The following is a 16,053-nucleotide window of genomic DNA, read 5'->3' as shown; positions in this document are numbered from 1 at the left end:
ATAGTGACATTGACAATACACTGGAGAACATGTCGACTTACAGGAAGAATAAGTGGATAATTGAGGGGAAACTTCGCAAGTAAGCCACACACCACACAACCAAGATGAAGAAAATCTTTTACTGTAGATGTACATACAGTAAAAGCTCATATATGTGCTGTCATGCAGGCTCAAGGCGGCACTCGCCCGTCGCACCGGCCGCTCCGAAGAAGAACTGTGTTTAGAAGAAAGACGACGTAGTGCCCGAGTGGCTGAAGAAGCCAACCTTGGTCTGGAGGAGAGTATTCTGGAGAGAAGCAACCGCCGTGGTCGCAAAGAGGAACCTAAAACAAGTGATGTATGTGCTGAAATTAAAAATGTTACCGTACAAATGAACATTTTTAAACTTTGAAGTGTCTTTCCATAACAGAGTGAAAGCCCTAACAATGCCAGCGTACATGAGCTAGAAAGGCAGATAGATAAACTCAACAAGGTAAGGAAAATTGTTTAACGATAAACTCTGCAAGGAAACATTAACGAAACATTTGGTCTGTGACGTCTGAAATAATGCACGATTTATGGGTGATCCACAGCGCCAAGCTTTCTTCCGTAAAAAGCTGCTTCAGACATCTCATTCCATGCGGGCAGTAATCTTGGGCCAAGATCGTTACAGGCGGAGGTACTTGGCGCTACCTCATCTTGGAGGAGTTTTGGTTGAGGGTCCTGAAGAGCTTCTGAGTGAGTCTGGGTGACTACAGGAAAAAGAAAATTTATTTTAAACAAATCACTAACTTGCTTTATTTTCTGTGTCATAGCTTCAGGTGATGTTGTTATAGCAGAGGTGCCAGTCACGTTCCTCCAAAAGGAGCCCAAAAAAGAGGAGGTTCCTGTGATTACTACTCCACCTCATAGTACACCTTCCTCACCTACCCCTCAAACCCAGATATTGTCCCCAGATGAAGACGCCCTCCCTGGCACCGCATCACTTATGAGCACACCAAAAGGACGAGGTCGTCCTCGAAAAATCAAACCCGAAGTGGAGCTCCACCTCCGCACAGCAAAAATACGGCGCCAGCGACGAAGTAGTGTCAGGTCAATGGGCGGAGAAGATGTGCCAGGGTCTCCAGTCTCCACAGTCACTACATGTACTCAAGATCTCTCGCAGTCTGCGTTCCTAAATTGGCTGAGCCAATCGAGGCATGCAGTACCTGATGAAACTGACACCACAGAACCTCTAGAGGGCAGCCAACCAATGGAGAATGTGAAGGATGAGGCGGAAAATCGAGAGGACCAGTGCTTCAAACAAGAAAGTGATAACAGCACAATTGACACCCCTCAGATGCAAAGTACAATTCCCACAGATGATGCTCCACTCAGAGAGGTTTGATCCCGTTTTGACTATAGTTAAAGGGACAAACTGTAAGCTCTACAATAAATGACTAGTTTTTATGAAAGACAGTGCAAAAGTTTTCAAAGTATTTAAGTATGCAAATCGCAAATTTCTTAGACCTATGATAATGGAAAGTATGTGGAAACAACACTTTAAACTGCTTACGAGCACAGCTATTTTCTGATGCCAGTTATGTCCACTCACATACTGACTGATAGACTCAAGCAGAGGTCTATGTGATAATGAGTATAACTTATGTCCCGAAGAAGGGCATTCAATCTTGGATGCATTTGATTGGCTAAAACCTCTGCCCCAGATGGCAGCTTCCTGGAATACTGGCTTTCATTTAGATTTTTTTTCCACTATTACACATCAGAAAAATTGAAGTTTGGGCTCTTAAATTTAACATGATTCTTTGCGCTGGGTGGCACACGATACAGGTGTTGTTTCAGGGTTTTGCAAAACGTAAAGAAACCTACTTGTCATAGCCCCACCATATTTTTGAAAGTAAATAGAAATGTAAATACAATTTTAACAAAACAAAAAAAAAATACAACTAAAAATTGTTTTCACTGAAAGCCTTGTCAAATCTCAACACAATCGTTTGCTGGTCACTTTTAAAAGGAGAATAAATTGACTTAAAATGCAAACATGGCCAAGGAGTATACACGGGTATACACACTTTTTAACATTTTTCAGCACATACTGCAGATTAGATCAGTGCAAGCAATCTAATCATTTTCGTTATTTTTGCACTATAAGACACACCTGACTATAAGCTGCCACCCACCAAATTTGGCACGAAAAACGCATTTGTTCATAGATAAGCGCACTGGACTATAAGCCGCAGCTGTCCTCACTGTATTATGGGATATTTAAACCAAAAGATATTAACCTGTAACAATTTATTTGACAGCGGCAACATATGACTGTCATAAGACTAAATGAACCACCATGAAGCTTTAAACCAATTGACTGCCAAGCTTAATTGCTTCAAGAAGCTTCATTTGGCCATCATTGGTCCTTTGGGGGAGACAGTCAACCTCTGTCAACACTGTTGTTGTCCAACATGCCTCCTAGCATGCATTGCAGTGCTACAGACATAAATATCGATAAATTCGCGTTCTGTGCTAATGATTTATTCAGTCACTGTTCCAGTTGTTTAATTAATTGGTAGTTATGGTGTTTGGTAACACTTTATTTGACAGTGGCGCCATACGACTGTCATTAGACAATCTTAATTATGACATGACACTGTCATGAGCATTAATCAATGGTTACAACAGATGTCATTTAGTGTTATCCGACAAATTATCTCACTTTCTAATGGATATAAAAGATTAGAGCTGGACATAAATGTAGTTAGTGACATAATTTGCCAGATGACATCTGTCATAAACATTCAGTAATGCCTATGATAGTGTCATGTCATAATTATGACAGTCTTATGACACCATTGTCAAATAGTGTTACCAAGCCACACTGGAATATAAGCCGCAGGATTCAAAATGAAGGAAAATGGTAGCGGCTTATAGTCAGAAAATCACAGTGGTTGATACAAAAAAAATGTGAACCTACTTAAACTGCTAACACAAAAGTGAACAAAAAAAATCACCTGGATTTTATTTAGCAGATAAATCTCTTCTTGCTCCATCAGATATGGTATCACCGGACTTCTAAAAATGCTCGCCAGGCTATTTACCAAAATGGGAAGCCCTGTTTGTTCCTTTAACATCTTAGAGTTCCTCACTTTAGGGTAACAATGATTTTGTATTTGCAATTTGTCTCAATCACTTAGTCGGACATGCTCATGGCATCTGGAGGTGAAGCTCCTACTGCCCCAGATACACCGGTGCCACCAGAGGAAGTTCCCTCTGCACCACAAACCTTTCCAGATTGTACGCCTCCGCTGCCTACTACCCTTCCATCCGCTCAAACCACCCCTGCAGCACGGACTCCGACCACCCGCGCCAGGCCAGGCCGGAGACGGAGAAGGGGCAGTAGAGGCAGTAGCCCAGCCCGCAGGGGGCCGCGTGGTGGCGCAGCTAAACGCAGAGGTCGCCCTCCCACTTCTGTTTTCCAAGAACTTGAGCAGCAGTACTTTATACAGTTGGTAGTTAAACCCATACCTGCATGTAAGTAGAACACACTTGGTACCACTGCTGACACTGCAATGTCTTAACATTATTGGCAGTAACAGACGAACCAGATCTCTAAAAATGAACTGTTCTTGCATTGACCACTCAGAAACATTGGCATATAAGAACTTAAACAATACTGAAACTAAGGAAACTAATCAACTACCTTCCTGCTGTTGTAACTGCTTAAAGTTAATACGGTAAAACAAACCTTACTTAGCGGCTCGCATTGACGGTGATAGAGGTCTAATGGCACTTAACGTGATCATTCAATGCCAGCCATCACATTTCGAATTGGTTTCTCGTCTCTTGATGTCAATAAGTTAAAGATAACTCTAGGCAACACAATATTTTTGGGGGGCCTGACAGCTGTTTTTTTAAACACTTTTGGGTACGGAATGCAAACTGATATTAGCTTTTCTCTTCGCATTTCAGCTATAGGTTCCCTGTTAGGAGGTCAGAGCGATTTTAAGATGAAGGTCAAAAAAGTTTTAGATCAACCTCGATCAGCTTTGTCGTATTCAATCAACGATATGCATGTGCTCAAGACTAATTTGGCAGATTTTCAACTGTCCCACAGAAAGTCCAATGTTGAAGGTATTCAAGCAGTTTTATGACACACCAGATGAGGTCAACTGGAAAGCTGAACACACAACAAAGAAAATCCCACATATTGTTTACTAAAATACATAGCATTTTGCGAGCGTCTGTACATGTACGTGTAGTATGCATATACTAGGGCTGCAACTAACGAAAATTTTTATAATCGATTAACCAGACGATTATTTAAACGATTAATCAGATAATGTCATTTTTTTCCAATTACCTTCCCAATTTAACTTGAAGTTGTTTTAGGCATTTAGTAACAATGAAGACAAAATGATGACTATTTTCTTCAAAAATATTATTACAGCTTCCTGACTAAACTGTCGTCTACAACTTTACCGTTTTAAACACAAAATAGTTTTTAATAAAGGTTCTGGGTATAAAACATAAACATAATTTCTCAGTACATAAATCAGACAAAAGTTCTGTTCAAATGTTTTTTTTCTTTCGGGCGAAGCGCTTATATACATTTTGTCAACAACTCATTTATTTTCAAACAAACTAAACAAATCAAATGAGGAGGCAGTAGGAATTAATCATCTTTTTTTTTTTTTTTTTTTAACAGTTGTTCATAAATACAGTCCAAATCCAATTTCAAAAGCACACTCTTGTATGACAATTTACAGTTTGAATGGGAGTTTGTGTTGAAAGACTGAGCTGTTATATGAATGGGTTTATATGTGTGGTTTCTTTATAAAAAGAAATGAGAGAACTTAACTATCAATAACTCAAGTGCTAATACTATGCTTCTCAAAACAACACAGACACTTAAGACACTGATTAGCATAACGCTAACTAGCTTAGAGCTCCGTGCAAAGTAGTAACGTGTCATCAACAGAGAATACAAACAATACAAATGGCTTCATTTACTCACCTCTGACGGAAGTACATTGGATCTAACAACATAAAAGACATTCTAACTCTTGACACTTTGTAATATTATTGATTCAGCAACCTGGCCTGAGTGTAGCAGTGAACTCTCGATCTCTTGCTCTAATAACTTGCGCACGCAGCCTCACGATACACACAAACAAGGACCAAAACGGGACTGCCGCATAATAGCTACCGGCAAAAAGGTTTTCAATTTCGTTAACAATAATCAAGCTAATGAATTAGTTGTTTGCAGCCTTAGCATACTTAGCATACACCTACTTGTGGTACAGGTACGCGTAAAAGCACATACTCACCAAGTACCCATAGTTGAGTACAATTAAGTGCATGTTCTTGTAGTTTATGTAAGTGCACAGCGTATATGCATATCCTGTTCTTATTTCGACAATCTAATTTTATGAAGTCTCTAGAGCTCTGGCAACCTGGACGAAGAGAAAGAACTTATCCTGTAATTGGCTGATTGGTGGAGGGCGGTTCCAACGTTGTATAAACGGAATCACAACAATAACTAAACGGGCTGACAATCAACTTTTAAAACGGGGAAAATATCAGTTCAACCAATGACAATTGTGTTCCAATCAATTTAAAAAAACTTTGCTTTAATATCAAAATATAAGGGTCATCTAATGTATAATTAAAGTGCAAATATTACATATTTCTCTTTTAATCCAAATGTACAATGGTTCAACGCCATTGTAGAAAATCTAAGTTAAAAGACTTAGGCAAATATTTTAAGAGAATAATTGTGGAAAAATAATCTTGGCCATGTGGTCATGGTAATCCTGGTTTTCTTAATAAAAATAAAAACCACTAGCTTTAACATTTCTCCCTGTTCTATTTCATCCCTGCTAACCGCCAGAGGGCTGACTGAAGAAAAGTTACCCGTAAACCCTGGTTGACCGGTATAAGTTCTGGTGTCATAACATGTCCAGTCCTACAGAACCTCCCGCATGAGCAAGATGATTATGAGTGAATCTTCCTAGCAGTCATATGGGCTTCATAAATGCGTAGTTACATTCATAACTTTTGTTTTAAAAACAAAAAAAACGGGCGTGACAGCAAATTTTAACACTTGTTTTTACCAAATGATCTGGCTAGTTCAGTGAACATATGTAGTTACAACATGATAAATAAGCAAACTGGAGAAAAAAAAAAACACTTTTGACACCAGTTTTGAATACTGGACCCCAAAAATTAAAAACATCTGTCAGACAATACTATTTTTTTTATTGCTGCCCAGTGTACTTCATGTAACTGTGAATGCAGTTAATATGTACGCTGTGTAATATTCTTGCAGCAATGGTGCGTGGCTGGTGGTGGATCAAGGATCCAGAAGAACTTTTTAGCACACTGCAGGCTCTACATCCACGAGGCGTTCGAGAAAAGGTTCTCCATAAACATCTGGCCAAACACATGGAGAGTTTAACGGAGATGTGCTCCAAATCCATCAATGGTGATTATGAATAAAGACACTTAAAAGTCTTTTGTAGATTTAACATAGTTGAAATATTCTCTTCTACAAGATCCTATTTTTGAGTTGAAAGAAGAGAAGAAGGAGCGGCTGCTTGAAGCCCTGCAGCAGCCTTGGCAAGTACAGGATAAAGCAATGGAGACGGACAATAGCGTCCTCCGGTGGGTGGAGGACCTAGAGCAGCGAGTGTTTGCTGCAGACCTCCATCTTAAGGTGAGAAATCACAGCGATGTAACAGACTTTCCAGCAACACAAAAGAAACAATTCTTGTCCTTTTGTGTCTCCTTAAGGCGGCTCCTCAGAGCCTCAATGATGCTGAATCTAAGACAGACGCACCAGCTGTAGAATTTCAGGTAGTCAGAAAACTAGCATATCCAATGCCCATTTCCCCTAGTAAAAAAAAAAAAAAACTGCCTTGGAGTTATATAGCCAATGTCAGGATTCAATGGGAATTTAAAAACTGGCTTAATGTAGATCTTATATATCACGCAAGTGATAGTCAGTCCACACCAAAGTGAAGGACATTTAAAGGGGAAAAAAACGGCATTTAGTACAAATGACTTCCATGTGAAGAAAGACTTGCTTGACCTCTGCTAATGAGGGAAATCATCATGATGAAGGTCAGGTAATCTGATATCTCGTATTTGATTGGTCAAAACAGGCATTGATAAAATTTGGCAATACTGGCTTTTGATTACGCTTTTCTCCACTATTACACCTCTGGCAAATGAAATTCAATTTTTTGTGTCATGAAAAAGGTGTTGTCTGTCACATTAAGGTGTCTGAATGATGCTGTTTCATGAGCTTTGTTTTTAACTCTTTCCATCATGGAGTTTAAAAAAAAAAAAAAAATCTTCCTAATGGAAACGGTAAACTCACTGGTGCCAAGGTTTTTTTTGTTTTTTAAAAAAAAATCTTATTAGAATGTAAAATGTGTAAGGTTTCTTTGTGAAGTTCGGAGAGAAGGTTAACTCATTCGCTGCCATTGACAAAATGTCTTTTCAATAGCTTCCCCAATATCCTTACTTGTACAACAAGACAATTTTTTCCTTAACGCCGATGCGGTTTTACATTTAAGGCCTATGCAGTCCCAGAGCGGGACTCCACCCGGGCTGACCTCCAGTATTACGAACACGACACTGATCCACGTGACGACTGGATCGTCCGAACCAAGAAGGAGTGGTCCGGCTTACCTCGCATCGCCACTCACCCGCTGGACTTAGCCGTGCTGCGTCTCGCCAATCTTGAGCGGAACATCGAGAGGCGCTACCTGAAGGAGCCGCTCTGGAACCTGGCTGATGTGATGCGCCTCGCTCCTCTTACGCCGACACCAGGAGAAGAGCAACCTATGGATGTCATCAGGTAGGAAGGAGAGATTGGCGGCTTTTTTTGTATGTGTGTAATAGGTAATAATATTTTTGTATTTCTTCGGTTCCAGTCTTGAAAGCGAGATCACGTCCAGGCTAAGAACTTGGCGGCAAGCTCTAGATCGCTGCCGCAGCGCCCCCCAGTTATGTCTGTGTTTGTTGCAGCTCGAGAAAGCTATTGCCTGGGAGAGGTCCGTTACTAAAGTGGTAAGAAAGTTCAGACTTTACTCTTACCTAATTTGGCAGGATAATTTCCTTGTAGAATGGCTTGAATGATTCAAAGCGCCAACCCGCGATGGGACCAGCCAGATGTTGCCACAAAAAGTTTGCTCTGCCAATAGTTAATGTGGTGGTGGGGAATTCAGATGTTTTGGCAGCTTTTTTAAAACTAGTGGGTGCATACAATTTCATGGTTTAATGGTCAAATGTTAAAAACGTGAATTTGCCTGAGTGACCACAATGGGTGAGCATTCATTACAATGGTATAAAGACTGAAATTATATAACATTGTTTAAATAGGTAATTGGGAAATAATGTATTATGTTCACGCATGGCAAACTTTATATACAGTAGATGTACATGTGTTTTCAGCTGTATTAATGATAATGTTAAAGGTGCTATGAAATGGTGAGCATTTCAGAAAATGAAAATGACTGCACTTCTGTCATTTTACAAGTAGAAGACTAATTTGGCACTCAAATCTGGCTGTGTTTGTACCATTTTCTTAGTAATTCCACCCAAAGAATGCATCAGGGAATGTCCACTTTTATTACTATTATGTGTCAGAAATAAAACTAAATTTCAATCAAAGGGGAACAAAACAAAATTAGCGAAGTGGTTAAACATTTAATTGAAAAATAGCTCTTTTAAAGCCATATTTCTGAGTTGGACTTGGCTCTAAATGCTTTTCTAACTTTCCAATTTGACCACAGACGTGCCAGATCTGCAGAAAAGGTGACAATGATGATTGCCTACTTCTGTGTGACGGCTGCGATCGGGGTTGTCACATGTACTGCCTGAAGCCCAAGATCACGCAGGTGCCCGAGGGCGACTGGTTTTGTCCAACTTGTGTTGCCAAGGTGAGAACCATAACGTGTTATTTCGTAGCAGTGCCTCAATGCCTGAAGTTGCTTGACCCTTTCTCTCAGGAGGAAAGTGAATCACCGCAGTCCAAAAAGCGGACCCGGGTGAAAAAGAAGCGATACGAAGAAAACAGCTCTGATGACGATACAACAACACGAAGGAGCTCGGGCATGTCAACGCGGCACAAGGACACGGCGACCGCCACAGCGGCGGGCGCCTCCTCATCTTCATCTTCGCGTCACTCGGTAGACGGAGGGGCTGCCAAACGGCGTCGCATGACAACACGTAACCAGCCGGACCTCACCTTCTGCGAGTGCGTTTTGGCTTTGTTCTTATACAGTTCTCCTCAGTGAATGGATGTTAACTGTTTGAATTTACCTGGTAGGATCATCCTAATGGAGATGGAGGCTCACGCAGATGCCTGGCCGTTCCTTGAGCCGGTTAACCCCCGACTGGTGCCGGGTTACCGCCGCATCGTCAAAAACCCCATGGACTTCCTTACAATGAGAGAGAGACTGCTGCAAGGAGGGTAAGTTTTTCACAGCATCCTGAGCGACTCGAAGGAGCGCAACTGAACTGGACACAGTGGATAAGTCTACCAAAAATTGACATTTTAAAAGCAATTATTTCAGAAACCACCAAAGAAAGCTCAATGAAATTGAACAGTTTAGGTTTTTTATTCATTCAAATTTGAAAGAAAAATTCAAAGGTTTGTAAATCCTCTTGACAGTCAGGTTCTTGCCAAACATGAAGCGTCCGTATTAAAACAAAATTTCCCTGTATTTGGTGAAATTTTTCCAAAATTTGAATTGCAGCCACACTGCAATTTTGAGTAACTGGGTTCGAATACATTTCAAGACACAAAATAACTTACTTTGGAATTGAATTGCATTTTTCATCTTGAATTAAAAAAAAAAAATCTTATCATTTTTAAAATTTTGTGAACATTTGCAGTTATTTCAACAAGAATTGCCAAAATTCTTGGCCTGCAAAATGATAATGCTAAGAAAATGTATTGATATTTTATAGGCTTTCGGCCTCACTGCTCTGTCGCTGCCAGCACTCACATATGCAATGTGCGTTAGAAATACACCATTGTCAAAAGTTGAGTTTTTCATACAACTGAATGGTTAAAAGTAGAGCTGGGAATCTTTGGGCACCTAACAATTCGATTACGATTCAGAGGCTCCGATTCGATTATAAAACGATTATTGATGCACCCCCCTCCTTTTTTTTTTTCTCTTTTTTTAAAAAAAAATGTTTTGTACATTAGTTCCAAAATTGTTCAAAAATACTCTCAGGCTAAACCACACTACTATTTCAGTATCAAGTTAACATAGCAGTAAATGGTAAACAAATATACAAAAATAACATTAAATAAAAAACTCCAGTCCCCATTCTGTATCAGCAGCTTTAAACTACATTCAATTAATTTAATGTTGTGAATCAACCGTTAAATTTGTAAAAATTGCTCCCGTTATTCCATAATTTCCCTTTTGTCTACTTTCGACATGTGAAAGTTTTAAAACTATTTTAAAGATAGATTCAAGACAATATTTTACCGATTTAGGAGTATTTTAGATAAAAAGTTAATTAGGTTTGCTTGGAAGGTTCGCTACAACAGCCTTGCAGGGAAGTGTACTGCTTTAAGATGGCGGCCGTTTATAATGTCCGCATCTAGCTTTTTGTAGATGTGCTGCAAACACTACCAAATCATATTGCATCTAGTCCTATATAAATGATATCCACCGTAACATTATATGGATGTACAGCTTTTCGGCAGCAGTCAGGTATGTTGTTGTGTTTTTTTATCTCGTTGCATGAGTTGAGCTAGAGCCGTGAGTTGAGCATTGGCATTACCCGAGGGGCCGGGTAATGGGAAGCATGATGTTTAGCTACTCTCGCTCCGTTCCGTCCCGAAGACCGTGCGGTGCGCTGAGTGTTGTGTACTTCCGCTTTACTTCGCATATTTCAATCATCGGAATTTGGATGTTTGTGAATCGTTCTCGAATCTTCCACGGCTGAATCGCGAATAATCTAAGAATCGGAAATTTTGCACACCTCTAGTTAAAAGGTTAAAAGTGTCAAAATGTACTTGTAGTACAAGTACTTGCTTATAGAAATAGAAGACTTTTTTTTTTTTTAAAGCTTTAATTTTTTATTTAAAGCTTTGCCGTAACATGCACCACATAAAAGCAAAAGTACAGGAAGGCTAATACAAAAAAAAAAAAAAAACGCAGGTTACAGGGTACACAGATTAGGAATAAAGTGGATAAGTGAGTAGCAGCAAGTGGTGGTGTAATGGTAATATACAGTGGTATGCAAAAGTGTGGGCGCCCCTAATAATTTATTTTCCTTTGTAATTTACTGATTGGAACAAAAAAATCAGTTAAATATTTCACATAGCAGATGAACACTGTGATATTTGAGAAGTGAAATGAAGTTCATAGGATAAGCAGAAAGTGCGTAATAATCATTTAAAAAATAAAAAATAGGAAAACGTGATCAACATTTAGTAGAACCTCCGTTTGCCCAAAGAACAACCACTAAATGTTTCCTATAGCTTCCAATGAGGGTCTGGATTCAGGTTGCAGTTATTTTTTTACTATTCATTTTTTACAAAACATCTCCAGCTTAGTCAGGTTTGATGGCTGCCGAACAATGATAGCCTACTTCAAGGCAGACCAGATTTTCAATAATATTCAGTTCTGGGGACTGAGATGGCCATTCTAGAATGTTGCACTTGTTCCTTTGCGTGAATGCTTTAGTAGATTTGTAGCAGTATCAGCCCCTGTGCAAATGAAACTTTGTCACTGACTCTGGAACAGTTTGCAAGAATGCTTTGTATTGACTGGAATCCATGTGATCTTCAAGTGTAACAAAATGCCAGTGCCTGCGCCTCACACACAGACCCGTAACATGATGGAACTACCACCAAATTTTACTGTAGGTAGAAAGTGTTCGTCTTGGAACGTTGTGTTTGTTGTAGGGCTGGGAGATACTGGACTGTCTCAGAAAATTAGAATACACAATATTCTAATTTTTTGAGACAGTCCTGTGTATATATACAGGACTGTCTCAGGAAATTAGAATACACAATATTCTAATTTCCTGAGACAGTCAGGAAATTAGAATATTGAGACAGGACTGTCTCAGGAAATTAGAATACACAATATTCTAATTTCCTGAGACAGTCAGGAAATTAGAATATTGTGTATTCTAATTTCCTGAGACAGTCCTGTATATATACACAGGACTGTCTCAAAAAATTAGAATATTGTGTATTCTAATTTCCTGAGACAGTCCAGTATAGCCTTAAATACGTATCACGGTAAATTGAGCAGATTTACCTCGATAACGATAAATGACAATAAATTCGCCCAAGCGGACTTATATAATTTGAAAATCTGAATAAATGCATGAAATACAAATTAACTGTTTCTCGCTGATTTATTTACCAGCTTTCAATTTAACATATTTAACAATTGTACATGCAGTCTAAACATTAAGTATATAAAAATTTCTTGTAAACAATAAGAAAGTATGAACATTTTTAACAGCTTGTATGACTTGAACAATGTACAACATTATAAAAATCAATACGACGACTGCGCAAACATGTCATTGTAACACAAATGACGTGCAGCTTGAACAGTACACTTCAAACAACTTATTGTTAATGGCTGCTGTGACATATTACTCAACACAAGTGTTTACTTCAAGGTTTCAGGTTTTTTTTACCAGAGCATTTTTTAATACGTGCACCCCCACACAGACACACACACATTAAAGCTATATTGCTCTTATGCCAATGAAACATTTAAGATTTTATGATGGTAGTAATGACACACAATAAAGCAAGCACATACAGAAAAATAGCTGTGGCCATTAAACAGTCACTGTTGGATTATAATTTATGCTGAATGCTTTACCATCATAAAAGATATCAAAGAAATCACACACACACAGAGATACAAAATAACGCGACATACTAATTGCTAGATGCAGTCTGTGCACAATCCACTCATTAAGTTCAGCCGTTTCGACAAGGTTAGAGTTGCTATCCGACTCCACGTTCATTTGTATTTGTAGCCGCTGTAAGCCGCTAGCATTAGCCTGTGGCCTGGCTACCAGTAGAAAGCACTGAAAGCGCACACTCCTGAAATCGTGAGAACCACGGAGGAAAGCCAGTGAAAGCCCGTCTGGAGGCTGCCAAGAGTTTACTTAATGTCGGGTGAAAGTTTGGCGAAGCTCCCTTAAGTCCGACTCCATCACGTTCGCTTGTAGTGTTAGCCCATTAACCCACCGGGCTTCAGTTTGTTTGAGTTCCTGATAATCACGTGACTTCATACGTAAGCACACTGACTGCTTTCTTAAAGGGGAATGAACATACCCGAACAACCCACAGTCAAAGCGGGATGAAAAGACTATTTTCTTGTTTTATTAAATTACCAAATTTACCGACACGGTCAAAATTACGTCGGTCATCGTGAAGAATTTCTGTAACGGTAAATTTTCGATATACCGCACGGCTCTAGTTTGTAGCTTTGATCTTTTGATCTTGCTAGCTCTACAATCAAAGCCACAAATGTGTTAAACTTGCATAAGTGTGCTCTGGCAACTCACTGTGTAAGGGGCTTTTCTCAGAAGCGTGAGTGGATTTAAGTGGACTCACTCAATGAAGCATTCAATAAAGATGGGCATTTTCCTACGTTATTCTTGTTTAAAAAATAATTCACATTATGAAGGTGGGACAGTGACATGTTTAAAACTTGTTCAAAACAAAAGGGTGGGTAAAAATATGCGATCAGAAAATCCCTATTATATACCCTTTTTCATGATAGGCTTTACATTCTTGTAGGTAGGATTTAGGTCAGGTCATTCAGCTTATCAAACAAATGTTGAGTTCCAAAAATTAGTAATATTTTCTAATCAATGAAAACACAAGGGTACCCTAATGTATGCACCGGCCTATTTTTGTTTTATTATCCAATAAACGTCTTTTCAGATGTCTGAGAACATATTATTTGTGACTTGACGAGTATGCATGTCCTTGTCCTATTTCTAAAACCTTAGTTTAAGAAGCCTACAGAGCTGTGGCAACCTGGACATACACAGCAGTCATTTTGTAATTGGCTGATTGGTAGAGGACAGGACATCAGTTGTACACACGGACTCAAAACAGTCGCAACTTTTACGGGCTCACTATCGACTTTTAAAATGGGAAAAGCACGGCCTAATCATTAAGAACAGTGTTAGAGGAGTTTCCCAAAAACATGTCTGTTGAAATTTTAGGGCCATTTAATGAGTAATTGATGTTCAAATTTTACACATTGCTCCTTTAAGGCAGGCAAATGGTTTGGCCTCCTTTTTACAATGCCAATTTAACACCCATCACGTCGGTGTCCCAGGTACTGCAGCTGTGAGGAGTTCTTGGCTGATGCTCAGCTGGTCTTCAACAACTGTGAGCTGTTCAACGAGGACACGTCTGAAGTGGGGATGGCAGGACACTCCATGAGGCGCTTCTTTGAGAGCCGATGGGCAGAGTTCTATTCAAACAAGGAGAAATAGACGCCCGCAACGTTGTTGACTGTTGGTGCTTCGTCAACCCTGCGAGAGATGTTACTGATAAGACTCAGGAGGGTTCTCCAGCTATGTGTATTTTTCATGTATAGATATCTCTGTGTAGAACTGGGTATTTTTCCCGCTTTTGTTTTCCCCCCGCTGGGCTGGTCTTATAAGCCTGCAACTGAACAGACTTGAACTTGTTTGTTTTTTTGGTCCTCACCAGTCTGCTGTGTGCCCTCCTCCACACCCTTTCACAAGTTTTTGCATCAATCTCCTCTCGGGCAAGGACTGTCTATTCGGACGATTTGGCTCTCCCATTTTTCACTGCATTTTACCACTTGAGCGACTTCGTACTGGACCTGCATAGTATCCCACAGCAAAAGAGCTTGGCCATTTCTTACACGTTCAAATGAATTGTAATGGGGTCTTATGCCTAGAAGTTTTTTTGCTCAATATATTTTTATTATATATTCTATATATAAATATATATGAAGATGACAATAGCTGGGATTATTTAATAGCAATAGCTTGTAGTGAATGTGTACAGATGAACTCATAGATTTGTCTAGACGATTAACGACAAAGGCCAGTTAAACTAGAAATCTTGAGTAGTTTTTGCGTAATCTCCACTCAGCTGCGCGCACGTCACAAACTTGATATCTGTCAAGTCGATATGGATTTCACTGTCAAGTTGAGCAGCAGGCTGTACACTGTTTGTATAACTGCTACTTGCACTATTAGGTTTCTTTAAAGGATCTGTTTTAGTGGCAACCCACCCAAAACACTGGCGAATATGAGACAAAAATGCCAGTTGCGTGTAAGTAAATTATAGTTGTTGTAAAAGACGAGTATTTGAAAAGGTGCAAACACCCAACGTCTGTCATCTTGATATTGTACAGAGTAGAATTGAGGAAGAGCTCAAGCACTGGCTACATTCCCGCCCGGTTGCATTCCTGGTTTCCGTCGCTTTTTGCGCTGTTCGTTGATCAGCGCAGGATGAGGCACTGCTTGTGATGTGACTGCGGCAGGACCACACTGCAGTCCAGCTTTTATTTAAAATCATTTTTTACACTGACCTCAGATCAGCTCGTAGAAAATATACATTATTCCTATTGAGAAAAAAAAAAAAGACCAGAAAACCAAATGTGGTGTTATGTGACTTTTTAATAATGTACAGTTTTGGTGACCTGAAATTTTGTTCCTTTATATTTTTAGGACCAATTCATTTTTAACAGGATGTATTAAGACTGTTGTATTAAGGTGATGTAACACGTGTGCATCTGTAGAATGTACTGTGAGTTGAATTAAAAAAAAAAAATCTAGTAGAGTCACTTTGTTTTTGAGGGGTTTTGGAGAGGTACAAGTTGGAACATTTCTGTATTCTATTATACCGCCACACTACATCAAGCGTTATTTTGAGAACCTACCTTCACCAGAGGTGGGCAGTAACAGGTTACATTTACTCTGTTACATTTACTTGAGTAACTTTTTGAGAAAAATGTACTTCTAAATAGTTTTAGTAAACCATACTTTTTACGTGACTATATTTGGGTTACACTT

At 39.4% G+C, this 16,053-nt stretch overlaps 1 protein-coding gene across 6 annotated transcripts in view; it reads left to right on the top strand.

The window, feature by feature from the left end:
* Positions 1-15,818, top strand: part of baz2a (bromodomain adjacent to zinc finger domain, 2A) — a 28,049-nt gene extending 12,231 nt beyond the window's left edge. For 5 of the 6 annotated variants that reach the window (XM_057829312.1, XM_057829315.1, XM_057829314.1 and 2 more), the window contains exons 16-30: positions 5-79; positions 169-337; positions 410-472; positions 573-717; positions 795-1,360; positions 3,168-3,504; positions 6,302-6,457; positions 6,528-6,688; positions 6,766-6,828; positions 7,554-7,837; positions 7,914-8,049; positions 8,775-8,921; positions 8,991-9,238; positions 9,311-9,454; positions 14,337-15,818. In XM_057829312.1, coding sequence (XP_057685295.1) covers positions 5-79; positions 169-337; positions 410-472; positions 573-717; positions 795-1,360; positions 3,168-3,504; positions 6,302-6,457; positions 6,528-6,688; positions 6,766-6,828; positions 7,554-7,837; positions 7,914-8,049; positions 8,775-8,921; positions 8,991-9,238; positions 9,311-9,454; positions 14,337-14,496 — 2,854 coding nt within the window. In that variant the 3' untranslated portion in view covers positions 14,497-15,818. The remainder of the gene's footprint in view (positions 1-4; positions 80-168; positions 338-409; positions 473-572; positions 718-794; positions 1,361-3,167; positions 3,505-6,301; positions 6,458-6,527; positions 6,689-6,765; positions 6,829-7,553; positions 7,838-7,913; positions 8,050-8,774; positions 8,922-8,990; positions 9,239-9,310; positions 9,455-14,336) is intronic. The other variant, XM_057829317.1, reaches the window with a different exon arrangement.
* The last annotated feature ends 235 nt before the right edge of the window (positions 15,819-16,053 follow it).

Source organism: Corythoichthys intestinalis, chromosome 2 (genome assembly GCF_030265065.1).
Source record: "Corythoichthys intestinalis isolate RoL2023-P3 chromosome 2, ASM3026506v1, whole genome shotgun sequence".
NCBI classification, from domain to species: Eukaryota; Metazoa; Chordata; class Actinopteri; order Syngnathiformes; family Syngnathidae; genus Corythoichthys; species Corythoichthys intestinalis.
The sequence above is the reverse complement of the archived record's forward strand: the minus strand, read 5'-3'. Positions and strand labels throughout refer to the sequence as shown.